The sequence below is a fragment of the Panulirus ornatus genome, chromosome 9, assembly GCF_036320965.1.
Source record: "Panulirus ornatus isolate Po-2019 chromosome 9, ASM3632096v1, whole genome shotgun sequence".
In the NCBI taxonomy this organism is placed as follows: Eukaryota; Metazoa; Arthropoda; class Malacostraca; order Decapoda; family Palinuridae; genus Panulirus; species Panulirus ornatus.
In genome coordinates, this window is record NC_092232.1 from 16,974,858 (window position 1) to 16,992,026 (window position 17,169).

General features: G+C 40.3%; 1 protein-coding gene across 4 annotated transcripts in view; it reads right to left on the reverse strand.

Moving 5' to 3' along the window:
• Window positions 1-17,169, reverse strand: part of LOC139750238 (uncharacterized) — a 568,158-nt gene that overhangs the window by 35,803 nt on the left and 515,186 nt on the right. For all 4 annotated transcript variants that reach the window (XM_071664740.1, XM_071664738.1, XM_071664736.1 and 1 more), the window contains 3 exons: window positions 3,288-3,359; window positions 2,792-2,860; window positions 734-868 (listed from right to left, as the gene is read on the reverse strand). In XM_071664740.1, coding sequence (XP_071520841.1) covers window positions 734-868; window positions 2,792-2,860; window positions 3,288-3,359 — 276 coding nt within the window. The remainder of the gene's footprint in view (window positions 1-733; window positions 869-2,791; window positions 2,861-3,287; window positions 3,360-17,169) is intronic.

A 17,169-nucleotide genomic window follows, 5' to 3' on the forward strand; every position in this document is an offset into this window, starting at 1 on the left:
CTCAACCACGCTCTTTTTATTTCCACACATCTCTCTTACCCTTACGTTACTTACTCGATCAAACCACCTCACACCACACATATATATATATATATATATATATATATATATATATATATATATATTGACAGTGCTTGAATCTTCTACTTTAGCTCTAAAGTCTCCCTGAAGATGCATATACATGAAAGTGCATTCGGGACTTACCGTGTTTCAAATTTCATGGCTGTTAGGAAACAATCATGTTCATCACTGAGACCTTATTGCAAGAATATATATATATATATATATATATATATATATATATATATATATATATAGAGAGAGAGAGAGAGAGAGAGAGAGAGAGAGAGAGAGAGAGAGTGAGAGAGTGAATTCATAGAGGCATGTCGTAGGGGAACCCTCCAACTTAAAAGATATTCAATTATGGAAGTAACTTTTTACAATTTGCCGGGTAGAAAGTACTTCCTTGAAGACCTCTTTTACATAACATTAAACCTTTCAAGTCTTGAATACCATGAGGGAAACGCTTCCAAAAGTGGGTAAAGTTGGGGGCTGGAGTTTCATAACATCCCCTCTTTTCCAGTGGGTACCTCTTTGAAGTCATAGAAAAAGGGAATAATAACCTTTTTTCTTTTTCTTTGCAAACGTAGTGCTTTTTCCATATGTGTGTGTGTGTGTGAGAGAGAGAGGGGCATGGTTTGGTGGGGCTTTTGCTCAAGGTTTTAATACGTACAGACACCTAAGGCCGTGTAGGGAGGAGAGGAAGGGCGGGAAGGAAGCGAAGGCGTTCATCTCCAGGGAGAGCTCCCTCAGACTTTCGGGTAGAGAGCCGCCTACGAGCCCGGAGAGCCTGTTGTCGTCCAGCATCCTGACGGAGGGAGGAACTGTGTTAGCAGCGGTGGTGGTGGTGGTGGTGAGGGAAAGACGGGCGGAGGAAGATGGAGGGAGAAACAATGGATGGTAACGGAAGAAAACGGGGGTGAATGACGGATCGAGACAAGGGGCGGTAGAAGGAGAAGACAGGGGGTAGTGGACGGAGGTAGACAGAGGGTAGTACACAGAGGGAGACAGAGGCTGATAGACGTAGGAAGAAAGGGGGTAGTAGACGTAAGGAGAAAGTGGGTGGTAAACGGAGTGACACATAGGGTGGTAGACAGTGGGAGACAGGGAGGGACACGAGGTGGTAGATGGAACAGACAGTGGACGGTAGAGGGAAAGACACAGAGTGGCAGATGAAGAAAGATAAACAGTGTTGTGGATGGAGGAGTAACATTAAGTTACTGATGGCAAATGTTACACTGGAAATAAAACACACCATTACAATACTGTGTTGAAATTATATAACACATAATGTGTGCATGTGTTAAGATTCGATAGGCTTGGCATGGGCAATGTCAATAAAACAACTCGTTCTCGGGTGTGCCACTAATGGCACAGGTAGGGTGTGTGTCTGTGTGTGCTCAAGGATGCCTCGTGAGAAAAGGGAGGTCCGTGTGTAACTGCAGTGCAACGTGCTCTTTAAGGTAGCTGTGTGTCGTGCAAATATTATGAATTATTTCCAACTTAAAAAATATAATTTCATATATATCAATTTTTTTTATCTGAGGAATCTGTGTGAAAGGTGATAAAACTTTACTATGCTATTATAATTCCAGTTTTAAGTTTAACCTGCAAAGAACGTTTGCTTATTTTGCCAGGTTATAACGTTGCACAAACCTTAGTAATGTCATTTAATGCCATGAGTTATCTACCTCATATGATCAGATCCGCTCGCCTGACTGGCCCTTGAAATTGAACGACATTCGAAGGCGTATTAAGGTGTAGGGTTGAGTGACGAGAGGTGCTCGCCTTAGGGCTAAATATTTTGGGAACCCTGAAATTGTGATCCAACTTTTCATAAATTATCATTACTTTTACGGTTGGCTTTTGAGCTGCCTTCACCATAGAATATGATCAAAGAACCTGTATCCATTTGGTGAAACTAGCTGAAGTACCTGGCGTTTTATAAAGGGAAAAATAATAATTTTTCTTTTCATAAAACAGCTTTAGATCAATTTGCAATGAGGTCTCTGTTGGCGTTTAGGGCCAGGCTCTGGTACCCGTGCATCCTATCTGATCGTGAGGCACCTTTATCCTAAGCCAGACTAATCAGTCGCCTATTCTAAATCAATGCGGTGAAACTAAGTGTAATCTATATGCCTTTTCAAGATAGGCCTTGAGTGGCCCAAAGACAGCCTTCAAGGCCACACCGTGCGATAGGTTTGAAAACTTTGCACAGTTTCTCAAGTACCTACATCCAAAGTTTGGGGGCCTTTAGGTCTTACGGTTCAGCGTGAAAGAACGACAGAAACGTACTTACAGACACACAGAAACCTCGAGGTCAACGTGCCTCGCACAGATTCTGAAGTACATAAACTCATAATTTGGAGCCATTAAGTGCTACCGTTCGGCCGTCTTTCAGTAACGAAAAAAAAATAAGAAAAAATAATACATTACACTACCGGATTTTTGGCCCCAAGACTTCCTAGAATCCTTAAAACACCACAAACAATATTCTATCCTGATCTTAATTGTTTGAAATGAAACATACTGAAGCAAAAAACCCTTTGTAGATTGAAGCATATTTGCATATGCACAAATATGCAACGAAATGAACTTGCAGGTTGCTACAGTGTCAAAAATCTCAATAGTAATTAGGCATCACAAGTAATAACGCAAAGGGAACTTAAGCACCAAGAGAAATACGTCACATCGAGTAAAGGTACAAAGAAAACGATGGCAGTTAACTTACAAAACTTCCAGGGGTAACTTGTGTAGAGCTCTGCGGGCGACCATCTCAATCTTATTGCCCGAAAGGATTCTGCAAAAATAACACTAAAATCATTCGCTCTTTTTCCACTCATGACATTCATTATTGTTCACCTTCATGCCACTGAGACTCCTTATCATAATATAAGCCAATAAAGTCTCATCCCATCCACCCACATTTTTGAACTCTCAAGAAATTCGAGTATCTTTATATCTGAACACAATTATTGCACTCATGAAAAAGTTTACATATATATGGAAAGAATTGTTAGACAAATAGTGAAAAAAACTAATACGACATAATAATCATGCATTAACTAACTAATAAATGATACACATATATTCAAAACGGTGTCTGTGAAACTAAAAATCCTCGTAGACGAATGTTACCATAGCCTCAAGGAGACACACACATACAAAATCGACTGTACACAACAGCATTCATAAACACAGACACACTACAAAGAATGGGTACCCACAGGGTCTGGAGGGCGGTGTAGTGGCTAAAGGCATGGTCTGGAAGTTCCATTATTTCATTGTTGCTCAAATCCCTGAAACAAAGAAAGGTAGATTTGCTACACAATGCACCGCTTTCAAGTAACGCTTACAGATGATAAAATGGTGGAGAAATAACATCTGAATACAGAATTAGACATTTATTCATACTCACAAAAGACTATATATATATATATATATATATATATATATATATATATATATATATATATATATATATATACATAACACGATAAGTTCCCAAGTGCACTTTCGGGTAATGATCACATCACCAAGGGAGATACAAGAAGGAAATATACCAAATCACTTGACATACAACGAAGAGACGTAGTTAGGACGCTATTTGGTAAACAAGTGACTACCCGAAAATATATAAAAGATGGACCCACAGTTTACCTAACTGTTGAAAATTCTCTCTCTCCCTCCACCCTATTTCTTGTCACATCAGCACCTCACCACACAGAGCGGATTCTGCTCCCCTTTCGATGGCGAAGAAAATGCTGAATCACACTTCCATACATATTTTCCCTTTCTAGGATATTCCCCTACGTGTCCACAGGTTCTCTCTTACATTCAACACTCTAGCGAACGACGCCATAACGTTGGTGACTGTTTTACCGAACTTCTAGTGAAGAACTAGTCTGTTTTTGGTCCATAAATCAGGCACTTGGTATTCTACGTAAGGGAAAGAACACAGAACACGCACAAGACGAGGATAAACATTTCATCAAATATTTTGCTCTGTTGAATTTGCTGTACTTGGTTGAGGACAGGTCACTGAATTAATAGCGTCATAAATTCTTAGAGAAGGGCGTTTTTTTCCCCTCAGGTTATGAGCAGAGAGCAAACCCCAACATCTAATTGGTTCCAAGATCCTTAAGGTATGCCAATTAGTCTGAGCTATTTGTTTTTAATTCTGGTCTGCCTCGACACTCTTCTCCTAGCAAGACAAAATTCCACCAAGGTCCAAAATTTTTGACACCAATTACTTGAAAAGGAGAGAGGAACTCACTCAATTTCAACCATGATTCCTTCATCTTAATGAACTCTTCAAACACACTTGACAATAAACTTTAAATATTCTGTTCTTGCACTGTGTTTACGTTTATAACTTTTACGAATTATTTTTTTTTTTTATATTCAACAAGACAACAAATGATTATATTACCATCCGTAAACAAGCATACCTCAAATACCCTTAGCACATATTCTTATACATATATAATTCTCATAATGTAACAGTTCCTATATTTTTCGAAGCTAATATTAGAGACTCAATATTATGCCAGAAGGACAAGAAGAGTTTTGTAAAAAGTTATCTTAAATGTATTTTGTATATACTTACGTAAAATGTACTAGTTTTCAGCTCCTTCCCCATTTCCTTTTCGTTTTATCCTCTTTCATAAAATTTATGCAACGATTTATTTGCAATCACAGGAATCAAGTTCTGCACTTGTTTGATGTAATTTGTAACTCTGTACATTAATGTATCACATAATAATTCACATTAAAACGGCCACACAGAAAATGTTGAATTTACCATCGCTAACTGTTTCCATTTATAATTTAGCTTATTTTTCCCCTGGCATTATAATTGGAATTACGGAAATGAGGAATTTTTTTTCTTTGTTTAACTTAATAGAAGCTCCTCACCACAGATCTGCATATTTCATCAAATAATTCGACTGCTGAAACAATATCATCAGTGTAATAGGACAGTGCTATTAATTTTCCGAGTCGGTAATTCCATTATTCTGCTCGGCAATTTTTAACTCCTATTTCCTTTTATATATATATATATATATATATATATATATATATATATATATATATATATATATATATATATATATATAAGGGCATCATAAACGGCTTTGAAGATTACAAAATAAATTGGGACCATCCACTTGCATGCAGTCTACGTTGCTTCGAAATGATGAATATGCCATACTGTTTTTCATAATTGTCATGAACTGTGAAAATAATTCGCTTCTGTCTCTACTGTTCACTTTACCACGTCATGCATACATGATCGCTCGTATGGACAAATACTCAGGCAGACTTAGGTTGGGGTGTATGCGTGTATACACATATAAGAATAAACACACGGTACATATAGACAAGGTTAAGGGACGGGGCAACACAAGTGTAAAACTTTCTCCCAGTAAGATACTCTCACAGACACAGACACATACACACTGGTTAGTGACGTAATGGTTAGAGTTGCTGACCATAATTCACGCACGGCCCGGGACCGCCCAGGTCCATGTCCTAGGTGCGGCTCACAGGCAACCCAGGTGTTCATCCACACCCTGTGGGTGATGGAATACTTCTTAGCATCAACAACTGTTTCAGGTACTGTGCAATCAAGGCGAACGGTCAAGACAAGCGTGTGATTTCTCACCTTAGCCACAATTAGCTAAGGAATCTTTCCTCACACCCTCAGCAAACTCTCATCCACACACTCGAACATCTTCCCTCTCAAATGCCTTCCTTCCATCATCCCTTCACACTACAATCTCATATTTTGGCATCATTTCCCTATCGCTTCCCAGAATCCTCTCCTGCACTCCCATCATCGTATCACACAAGGTATTTTAAGGTAACTGTATTTCGTCAGTTTAGAATTTTATGTAACGATTGGTGTTTTTTTTCTCTCTCTTGATAGCAGGCGTTAGGCATCTACCGACCGGGTAAGTATTTTAAAGGTACCATGAAGACGAGCATTGTGAGTTCCACATAAGCCAATATTTTTTTTCTTATCTTTACACCTCGTTTAAGAAAACGTTGGTTACTACAGCTCCGAAACTATATATATATATATATATATATATATATATATATATATATATATATATATATATATATAGAGTTCTTACAATTTTATGTATTCTACGAAATAGCATTTTTGCCCTAGACCCTTTGTGAACATCCTTGGCATGAAGGAAAGTGTTCTTAACGCTATTTCTAAGAACCAGTTCCCAGCATGAGACTTCTCTGCCTATTCAGACAGCAATAACTATATTCCAGTAATCTTGTACTTGATGACAGGTATAAGGATCAGGGATAATGGTTCGAATATGCAGTGTTGAATGATAGATATCCATATTTCCATAGTCGTTTTCTGTTGGTACATAATTTTCACTGTCGTTTTTTATTCTTCATAATACTCGGTGAGGTGGTGTTATTCCTATGGGACACTACACAAGACTGGAACGATAAATTTGCAGTTCCATATTCTGCCACCGTGCCTCTGGTTATGATTTTGACGAGTGACACCCCCTCATCTCACCATGAACTGATAAGTCAACAGATTTAAGAACAATATTTTCTTGACACATTGTATATCAATCCTTCTCCAGTTTGGTGAAGACCCATTGTATATCAATCCTTCTCTAGTTTGGTTAGGACTCATTTTATATCAATCCTTCTCTTCCTTATTTAGTTTGGTCAATACATTTATCCCTGTAATTCAGAATCTGTGGCAGACGACATGATAAAGTTTTACAGACTGATGAAAGTCTCTTTTTGATCTTTGATATGCTCGACACTACATATTTTGTCCTTGACCTTTCTTATATTCTATTTTGGTTTCAAGTAAAATATCATTGATTTTTGCAGTTTTTGTTGCTGATGGTGTTGGAATGGAGTGGGTGCAAAAGTTATACTCTGATGAAGCATTTTCCTGTGACAATTGTGTTTTTCTTCGGAAATTGTTCAGGTGTCTGTCTCCAGACTCTGTATTATAACGGGTAAAATGCTCCACTACTTCGAAAGGAATGCAATGAAATTTCTTCATTTAACAGTAAACGATATGGCTCGAGTATAAAAAAGACACAATCACGGACATCACGGATAAAATCGTCAGAGTATGACAATGAAATAAAAAAAAAAAAATCTCCCTAGGTGGTTGTAGATATGACTATCAAAGATGGAGAGGGAAAGACGAGAGTAGGAAGAGAATTCCAGATCTGTATGAGAAAAGGAGGCATGATAACGATCCATCCTCGTGTGGCTGGTGTCCACATGGAAACTATGGGAAGGCAGCTACCAAACGCACGCCATGGGACCAACCGTTAGGTGGAGGGGAGTCGCGCAGGAAGCTTGTGAGAGCATTGGTGGCTTTTGGAAGACCTTGTTGTCACTGGTTTTAATTCTTAAGAGGTCATTCCAATGACAGTTTTACCCATGTGTTTAATGGGCTATTTTCGAATGCTATTTCATATCCTTTTGCCCTTGGACTTTCTTTGCACAATAGGGTCTATTCATCTCTTATCGCACATCAAGAGTGACATGTGGTAGTTCGACAATGCATTCCTCATAGGCTTGTTCAGTATACATTTTACTTAGGATTTGTATCAAAATCCTTGTTCTTTACTTCACATACGTTGTATTTTTTCAAGCCAGTATTAAGTATTAATTACACATGAAAATGTGTTTGTGGTACAATCGAAACCCATCAGCGGAAGCTCACGCGGTTAGCTGTCTGTCTATATAGGCAAAAACAAACATACGAATACACAGAATCTGTCTGGTTGGAGGGAGAGAAACATCAGAACTATGATCAAGGATGGGGAGACTGTATCTGGCTGCCTCAAGTCACGAGATCAAAGTGCTTCCTCGTCTCTTTTGTCTGAAATGTTTTCCTTTACGTCTGAACTGGAAGACACATAGCTTCTGCAATGCGTTGCTTTCATAAGTCGCTGTAAAGGTCTGTGTTTTTTTTTCGAGTGCAACTGCTCTATCTGCCTCTTTGCCAGCCATTACCTGAAATCACGTAATTCATCTTCCCTCTTCGTTGGAGAGATTTATTGGGGCTCGTATTGTTGCCATATCTCTTTCTGAGTGGTGCCCCCTTTGGTCCCTAGTGGCCAGCCAACCTTCCCCAGCTCTGCTTCATCGGAGATTCCAGCCACAAAAATCCATTGCGAGTGGAAGAGGCTCTCTTGATACACACGAATCTTTCTTTGGGATAAGGCGGCTAAGACGTGTTGTTGATAGATCACTCGGGCTGCCGTTCTTCGTTTAATCCAGTGACCATTTGAATATTGGAGTGAAAATACACAATTATAACAGGTGATATACGGGCGAGTATATTATCGAATTTAAAAAAACCGTATACTTTCATTTGGAACGGAGGAGTTTATTCCTGGTTAAGATAATCTAGAGCTGTCCTTGTGAGGTTTCCTGAGCACTGGAGGGAGAGGTCATTATCATATCTCTGGTAATGTAATCTACTCGACCGTTCTCAAGTGTCTGGCGTTCTTCACCTTTTATCCCTCAGGGGCTCTTGGGGTAGGGTGAGGCGGCTGGCGCTGCACCTCGTTCTTCCCATTTTCTCCTCCAGTGGTGCTGAAAGTCGGCGGTGGAACGATGATGAAGCGCTGCAGCTGCTGCTGCTGTGTGCCGTCCTCCAACCACTACCACCAACAATCGCCACCACCACCATCACCATCGGCAACTACCAATCACGACCACGACTATCTGCGACCAAACTACCACCACAATTCAACACCTGCAACAGCACTACAATTAGCGATAACTACCATCGTCATCAAGGCAAGCAGTACCGACAACCGACGTCTGCAGCCTGGGTTTAGCTTCGTCAACACCACCATCACCAAAAGCAACACTGTTGACCCTAGCGATGTCACCGTCACTCACAACCAACCATCACCGCTGGCTGACACCACGCTTGCCAACTCTACTAGCACCACCCTCACAAGTCATGCCACCGCTGCTTCCAACACCATGTCTAACAGCATCAATGCTGGCGCCATTACCGACATTAGTTACGTGTATGCCACTAGCACCAACACGATCATCCCCATGAACCCATGTACCACTAGTTATCACTATCACTACCATCCCACTACCACCCTTAGGGTCATCACTACCATAACTAAACCATTACAAACCCATCACATTATAACCACAGCCACCCTTAACTCCACCACTATCACAGGAACTACGACCACCATCAACACTACCATCACTTTCACCATCACTAATGGACTTCACCATCAGCACAAGTCATATACTTACCACCAAGCAGGAAGTCCACAAGCCATTGACATCAGTGTGGTCGTCACCACCAATGACCATATAGCCTCACCGTACCCATCATCACTACCGCCACAGCGCTGATACACCATCACAACAACTGTCATCACAGCAGGTACAACACCGTCTACACCATCAACATCAGCTAATCCCACCAATCGACACCACTGCCATCAACAACTCAGCTATCATTATCACCATGACCAACAATCAGGCTCATCACTCCATATAACATCATGTAATCCAGCACTATTATCATCCCAAAGTCCTCATCATTGCTATCAACACCACAAACACCTACTAGACGACCGCATCATCACTACCACCTATATCAAACACCATCATCATCCATCCACGAGGTATACCACTATTAGAGAGGCAGCTGCCTCGAGGAAATACAATCCATAACTTTTTCCTCTTTACAGAGTATAGCTATATCATCTAATGTAAAAGAAGTGGTATCATCTTTTCCTCTAGATTGGCGTGGGCGGGTGTTGATTAAACGTGAGAGGGGCTCTGGCTAGCTCCACGGAGCCTCACTATTTGTGTAATTAAATACTTTTTCCCCCCAAAAGGAGACTTCGTTACACACACACACACGTACACACATACATACACGTAAACACTTTACACATTTTCTCTTATATGGCGTGATTCCACCCACCTCATACGTACTATTTACATATTTGTTTACAATCACACATCTTATGTATTTCAAACGCAGCATCATTTCCGCATTCATACATCATTTACAAAAAACAAAACAAAAAAAAAACCAATCATTTCTGACACAAATGAGAAAAAACAACTTTATTTTACTGCATATTTGTCTGTCGTACCTGCTGCATAAATCTGGCTTCCTCGGTCATGATGATGACATAGTTACGAAACCTCAGAGCGATTTATGAGGTGACGGTAATGTACGTATGATAATTTTTCCGCCCCTTTGCTGTGTTGTCAGCTTGCTAGTGACATCTGTGTATAAGAGGTGGAATCATCATGCATCGGCTGGGGACTTATGAGAGAGCCAGGACATATTGAATCCATGATCGTGGAGTGGAGCATCGCCTTATTACTGTGCCACAATAGAGGCAGGGTGCATGGAAGCGTTTAATCAACACCGAAAAATAACAGCTCTTCCATCCTCTCATGCATCATGTACTAGTTGTTGACGTGACACTGATATCTATCAATATGAGAATAAATAACATATGACGGAACGTTGGTATGACACCGGGGGTCTAAATACGAGCAAAAGCATCTCTCTAAATGTGTATAGAAACTCCGCCTGGCTATATAACTCTGGTTTGTAATACTGCTGTCCTAACGCGTCGTGGTTTACAGTTCAGGGGGGAAGAAACAGAACAGACGAAGATATCAAACGTGTTTGGCCGCTCCTCTGGAAACGGTGAGAAGTATCATCAGTTGTACTATTTTCTGCTGGCTTAAGTGTGTAAACATCTGATGGAAATGTTGCCTCGAATGAGAGAAGGTTGTCTTTCCTTCACCCTCTACGACTCACTGTTAGAGAGAGAGAGAGAGAGAGAGAGAGAGAGAGAGAGCAAAACTAGAAACAAATACGAATATACAGACAGACAGAACGAAACCAATTTCGAAAGGAAATAGAACCTCTACAGCTGCGTCAAACAGACCCAACACAGCAGCCACTTATAGCAGCTTTCATCACCCGGATATTGCTAAATCTAGCGGCTTCCCATTACCCAGGGCACGGGATCATAACTGCTAATTGGATATGGGATAGAGGGAGTTAGACGTATCCTACCTGTCACCTTACATCAGATCCTAGGCCAATGTGGACTAATTATCAAAACGCAGGAAAAACTCTTACAAAATTCGCATCGTTTTCGTCCCATTTCCTGGTCCCACTTAAGATGAGTTATGGCCAGGGACTCGGACACACACACACACACACACACACACACACACACACACACACAAGGGATATGAATCACTGTGGTCTCTCGCTGCGTTGCTAGTGACGATGCAACAACGTTCGTGTTGCTTGTATGATGGTGAGCGGCCGTGCCCTACTGAGAAAGACGATGAGGCTTTGTGGTGTGGATGGTAGTCCTCCTGGTGCTAGTAAGGTGGTCTGTGGTATCATGGTGTGGTTCGTGGGGTCTTACGGTGCCTGTGTAAATGGTTCTGGGATTGGTGGTATTATTGTTTGGCGTCACTGTTGCGCTGGTGTGGTTAGATAGGCCTTGTCGGGAGGCTGTGTTGGTTTATGCTGCTGCTTTGTTTGTATGGTGGAGCGGTGTTGTGTTGTTGCTGTGCTTATGTATGTGTGTGTGTGTGTGTGTGTGTGTGTGTGTTTAGGAGTATTTCTGTCCTCCTGCAGCGGTAAGCTTGGGACAACTCAGTGAAGCTGGGACGATACGAGACAATTACATGCGTGAGGTGGACGGGCCAAGTGATGCCGTCAGTCAACAAGCCGGCCACTGGAGTGGATACAAAGGAGGGGTAGGGAGAAGGGATAGGGGATAATATGGGATGACGGAGGGACTAAACGGATATTGAGTGGGATAGGGACAGAGGATGGGATGGGAAGGCGGCGGGAATAAATGGATAGAGGAGGCGACACATCGTCGAGGGGCTATACGTGTCACGCGTCATTGCCACCGTAAGTAATTTCAAGATTGGATCCCCAAATGGCCCAGGTGCTTGCCTCCGCTCACAGGCGCAAATCGATGGCATATCTATGGCATCACGGAGCGCTCAGGATGCCCGTTAGGATATACGTATATAGCATGCACAGGTCGTTCACAGCCAAATACGCACGTAATTGTCCTTTTACGACTCTCAATAGATACGTACATATCGTTAGGCTGGTCATATGCAAATGAAGGAGATGCAGGAGTGATAATACTAACTCCCATATCTCCTGCGTGTTGCATTATGCGACTCAATGAGATGGTAGTGGGGGAAGGGGATGGAAATGCTCCTGTATTACCGCTTTCTAAAAAGCAGGAAAAGGAGGGGGTACGAGGTGAGGATTGTCTCAAAGGCTCACTCGTCTGTTCCTGGCGCTACTTCGCGAATTAGGGAATTATATATATATATATATATATATATATATATATATATATATATATATATATATATATATATATGCCCTTCAGGATACATGTTGCTCAAAACGAATGACTGCCGCTTGCTGACCATATCTCGCCCATTTTCCTTCCAATCAGTATGCTTTGGTCAGACAGAAAACGGGGTTTTGAGAGATTTTGAAGGAGGGAGAGTGGGTGCTTCATTATCTATTTCCACAGCCTTAACGTAGATCGAAAGTTTGAATACCAATCTCTAAATCCGGACATGAGTTTATCTTTCTGCAAGCCAGATCTCTGTGGTGTGTGTGTGTGTGTGTGTGTGTGTGTGTGTGTGTGTGTAGTGGACGTGGCTACCACACTCACATCTCCGTCAATGACAAATGATTCAGAGTAAGTGGGTCTCTTCAGCATATTGTAGAAGCCTACTAAATGGTGCCTGAAAATGGCATTTCTCTCTCTCTCTCTCTCTCTCTCTCTCTCTCTCTCTATACATATATATATATATATATATATATATATATATATATATATATATATAGATAGATAGATAGATAGATAGAGAGATAGAGAGAGAGAGAGAGAGAGAGAGAGAGAGAGAGAGAGAGGTATTGTAGCTCTTTACATAATTTTCTTTCATGGGCAACATTGTTATCTGTTCGACACACTATACCTCTCCATAGTCTATCATATATATATATATATATATATATATATATATATATATATATATATATATATATATATACATACTGCATTTCTTTTTTCAATTTTAACAAAATCGTTCAAATATTATCTGGAGGCTGGCAGGCTAATCTACATATAAATTAGTTGCCCAGACAGATGAATTGCTTGTAATTTCAGTGGCTCCGTCATGCGTCATGCAGAAAAGCAACTATTCCACTTTCCATAAAAAAAAGTGACTAAACAATTTTATATTTTTTCATAAACATAATACACATCACTATCAAACGTGGAGTCTTGATATATATATATATATATATATATATATATATATATATATATATATATATATATATATATATATATATATACTGGCAAGTGGGACACAAAAAACGGTTAATGAAATGTAGACACAAATAATGTTATCATACGAGACCTTTTACATCACCTGGCTCGCGTTTTCTTTCGACTATTTTTTTTTCTCTTATTTCTTTTCAGTGATGGTGGCTGGTTGGTTGGTCAATGTAGCTAATTAGGCTCCAAGCCTATAGACGGCCAGGGTAATTACTTAAGGCCATCAGCAGTTAGTTGAAATAACCATCAATGAGTATAATAATGTTCAAGATGATTCTACGACCATACACACACACGCACACACACACTCACACAATATATATATATATATATATATATATATATATATATATATATATATATATATATATATATATCGTCCTTGAATGATGATTACAGACACCAACCAAGCGTCAAACTACACTCTTAAGCCTCCCAATATTTATTTACACGAAGACAGCGAGAGAGAGAGAGAGAGAGAGAGAGAGAGAGAGAGAGAGAGAGAGAGAGAGAGAGAGAGAGAGAGAGAGAGATATACCAATATCTACAACCAAAAGAACCAACTTAACCGTAAGTGTCACATTATCTGGGGATACAATGATTTCATAAATTGGAGAAGGTAATCGCACACTGTATTTTCTTTTTTGTTAATAATTCGCCAAATAAAACACCTTCGAAGTTTTCTGTTGCGGTTCACTGATGAGTTGGCGGTAAACAGGAAGCAATTTCCTCCTATCATTATTACAGGAGATAATTCTGCTTGGCGGGAGTAATGCTAATGGATAGAAATTAAGTAGTTACCCCTCACATCATCACACTTCATTACGTTTTCCTTGATTATATTTCCCTATCGCCCGAAACGCTTTATAGCCCTGACGCCGACTCGAACTTAATAAGATTTATTTATGTGTATTGTGTTCGGTTTTGCAGACGCTCTATAAAGTGTCTCTTATGCCTCTCTCTCTCTCTCTCTCTCTCTCTCTCTCTCTCTCTCTCTCTCTCTCTCTCTCTCCATCTGCTTCCGTCTTCCTCTTTCTTTCCTCCCTCTATCTATTTCTGTCTCCTATTTTCACAGAGACGCAATCACACGCTTCATTCAATTAGAAAAAAAGTCACTGCAAAGCAATTGACAGTAATATTCTGATATCGCTGCTTTAGAAAATAAAAAAAAAGATTGAAAACCATTTTTTTCTTCGATTACTGAGCATTACCTGCTAATTAGTCATTAAACTAGAAATCGCATTATTCACACACGAGATAATTACAAAAAGGAAGCGAAACGTTCCCATTGAACTTTTCTATGTATGGCTCAGCCAACTGGAGTCTGGACCTGCGCCACGTAGGCGGCTGCCTGCTGCTTCCCCAGTTTCCATGGGGAGACCAACCAGACGAGGATTGACCGTTATGTTACCTCCTTTCCTCGAAGAGCCAAGCTGTGGTGCTCTCATCTTCTCTCAGTCTTCCTCTCCTCCTGTTTAACCTCTTTACCTTCAAATTTACGTCAGGTCCACAAACAACGAAGGTCTCACGTTAATTGCTTCTTTTTCCCATATTTCTTCCTTTTTCTTCAAACACACACACACACAATTATATATATATATATATATATATATATATATATATATATATATATAATTTTTGTTTTCTATGCTATTCGCCATTTCCCGCGTTAACGAGGTAGCATTAAGAACAGAGGACTGGGCCTTTGAAGGAATATCCTCACCTGGCCCCCTTCTCTGTTCCTTCTATTGGAATTTTAAAATAAACGAGAGGGGAGGATTTCTAGCCACCCGCTCCCTCCCCTTTATATTATCCCTAGGGGTAATATATTTTTTTTTTTTTTTTTTATACTTTGTCGCTGTCTCCCGCGTTTGCGAGGTAGCGCAAGGAAACAGACGAAAGAAATGCCCCCCCCCCCCATACACATGTACATACACACGTCCACACACGGAAATATACATACCTACACAGCTTTCCATGGTTTACCCCAGACGCTTCACATGCCTTGATTCAATCCACTGACAGCACGTCAACCCCTGTATACCACATCGCTCCAATTCACTCTATTCCTTGCCCTCCTTTCACCCTCCTGCATGTTCAGGCCCCGATCACACAAAATCTTTTTCACTCCATCTTTCCACCTCCAATTTGGTCTCCCTCTTCTCCTCGTTCCCTCCACCTCCGACACATATATCCTCTTGGTCAATCTTTCCTCACTCATTCTCTCCATGTGCCCAAACCATTTCAAAACACCCTCTTCTGCTCTCTCAACCACGCTCTTTTTATTTCCACACATCTCTCTTACCCTTACGTTACTTACTCGATCAAACCACCTCACACCACACATTTTCCTCAAACATCTCATTTCCAGCACATCCATATCCATCTCTATCCATAGCCCACGCCTCGCAACCATACAACATTGTTGGAACCACTATTCCTTCAAACATACCCATTTTTGCTTTCCGAGATAATGTTCTCGACTTCCACACATTTTTCAAGGCTCCCAAAATTTTCGCCCCCTCCCCCACCCTATGATCCACTTCCGCTTCCATGGTTCCATCCGCTGACAGATCCACTCCCAGATATCTAAAACACTTCACTTCCTCCAGTTTTTCTCCATTCAAACTCACCTCCCAATTGACTTGACCCTCACCCCTACTGTACCTAATAACCTTGCTCTTATTCACATTTACTCTTAACTTTCTTCTTCCACACACTTTACCAAACTCAGTCACCAGCTTCTGCAGTTTCTCACATGAATCAGCCACCAGCGCTGTATCATCAGCGAACAACAACTGACTCACTTCCCAAGCTCTCTCATCCCCAACAGACTTAATACTTGCCCCTCTTTCCAGGACTCTTGCATTTACCTCCCTAACAACCCCATACATAAACAAATTAAACAACCATGGAGACATCACACACCCCTGCCGCAAACCTACATTCACTGAGAACCAATCACTTTCCTCTCTTCCTACACGTACACATGCCTTACATCCTCGATAAAAACTTTTCACTGCTTCTAACAACTTGCCTCCCACACCATATATTCTTAATACCTTCCACAGAGCATCTCTATCAACTCTATCATATGCCTTCTCCAGATCCATAAATGCTACATACAAATCCATTTGCTTTTCTAAGTATTTCTCACATACATTCTTCAAAGCAAACACCTGATCCACACATCCTCTACCACTTCTGAAACCGCACTGCTCTTCCCCAATCTGATGCTCTGTACATGCCTTCACCCTCTCAATCAATACCCTCCCATATAATTTACCTTGTATTAACTTTCTAAAATGGGAAACAGAAGAAGGGGTAATATATATATATATATATATATATATATATATATATATATATATATATATATATATATATATATATATATATATATACTATTCAGGCTCTCTATAAGTATCAAAGTTAATAACTCTTCAACAAGAAAGTGGCACTAGAGATGCGAATAATTACCAAAAATTACTAAAATAGTAATCATCTGAGATCATTACTTTATAACACATACCAAATTCTTTTGACTGATTTATGAATAACATCAGCAAATTAGTGGTTGGAGCAAATTCGTAATATACACGAGCTGATTGCAATAATACGAGAAAAAAAAAAAATGAAAAAATATTTTCTCTTCTCACAGTTAAATCAAAAC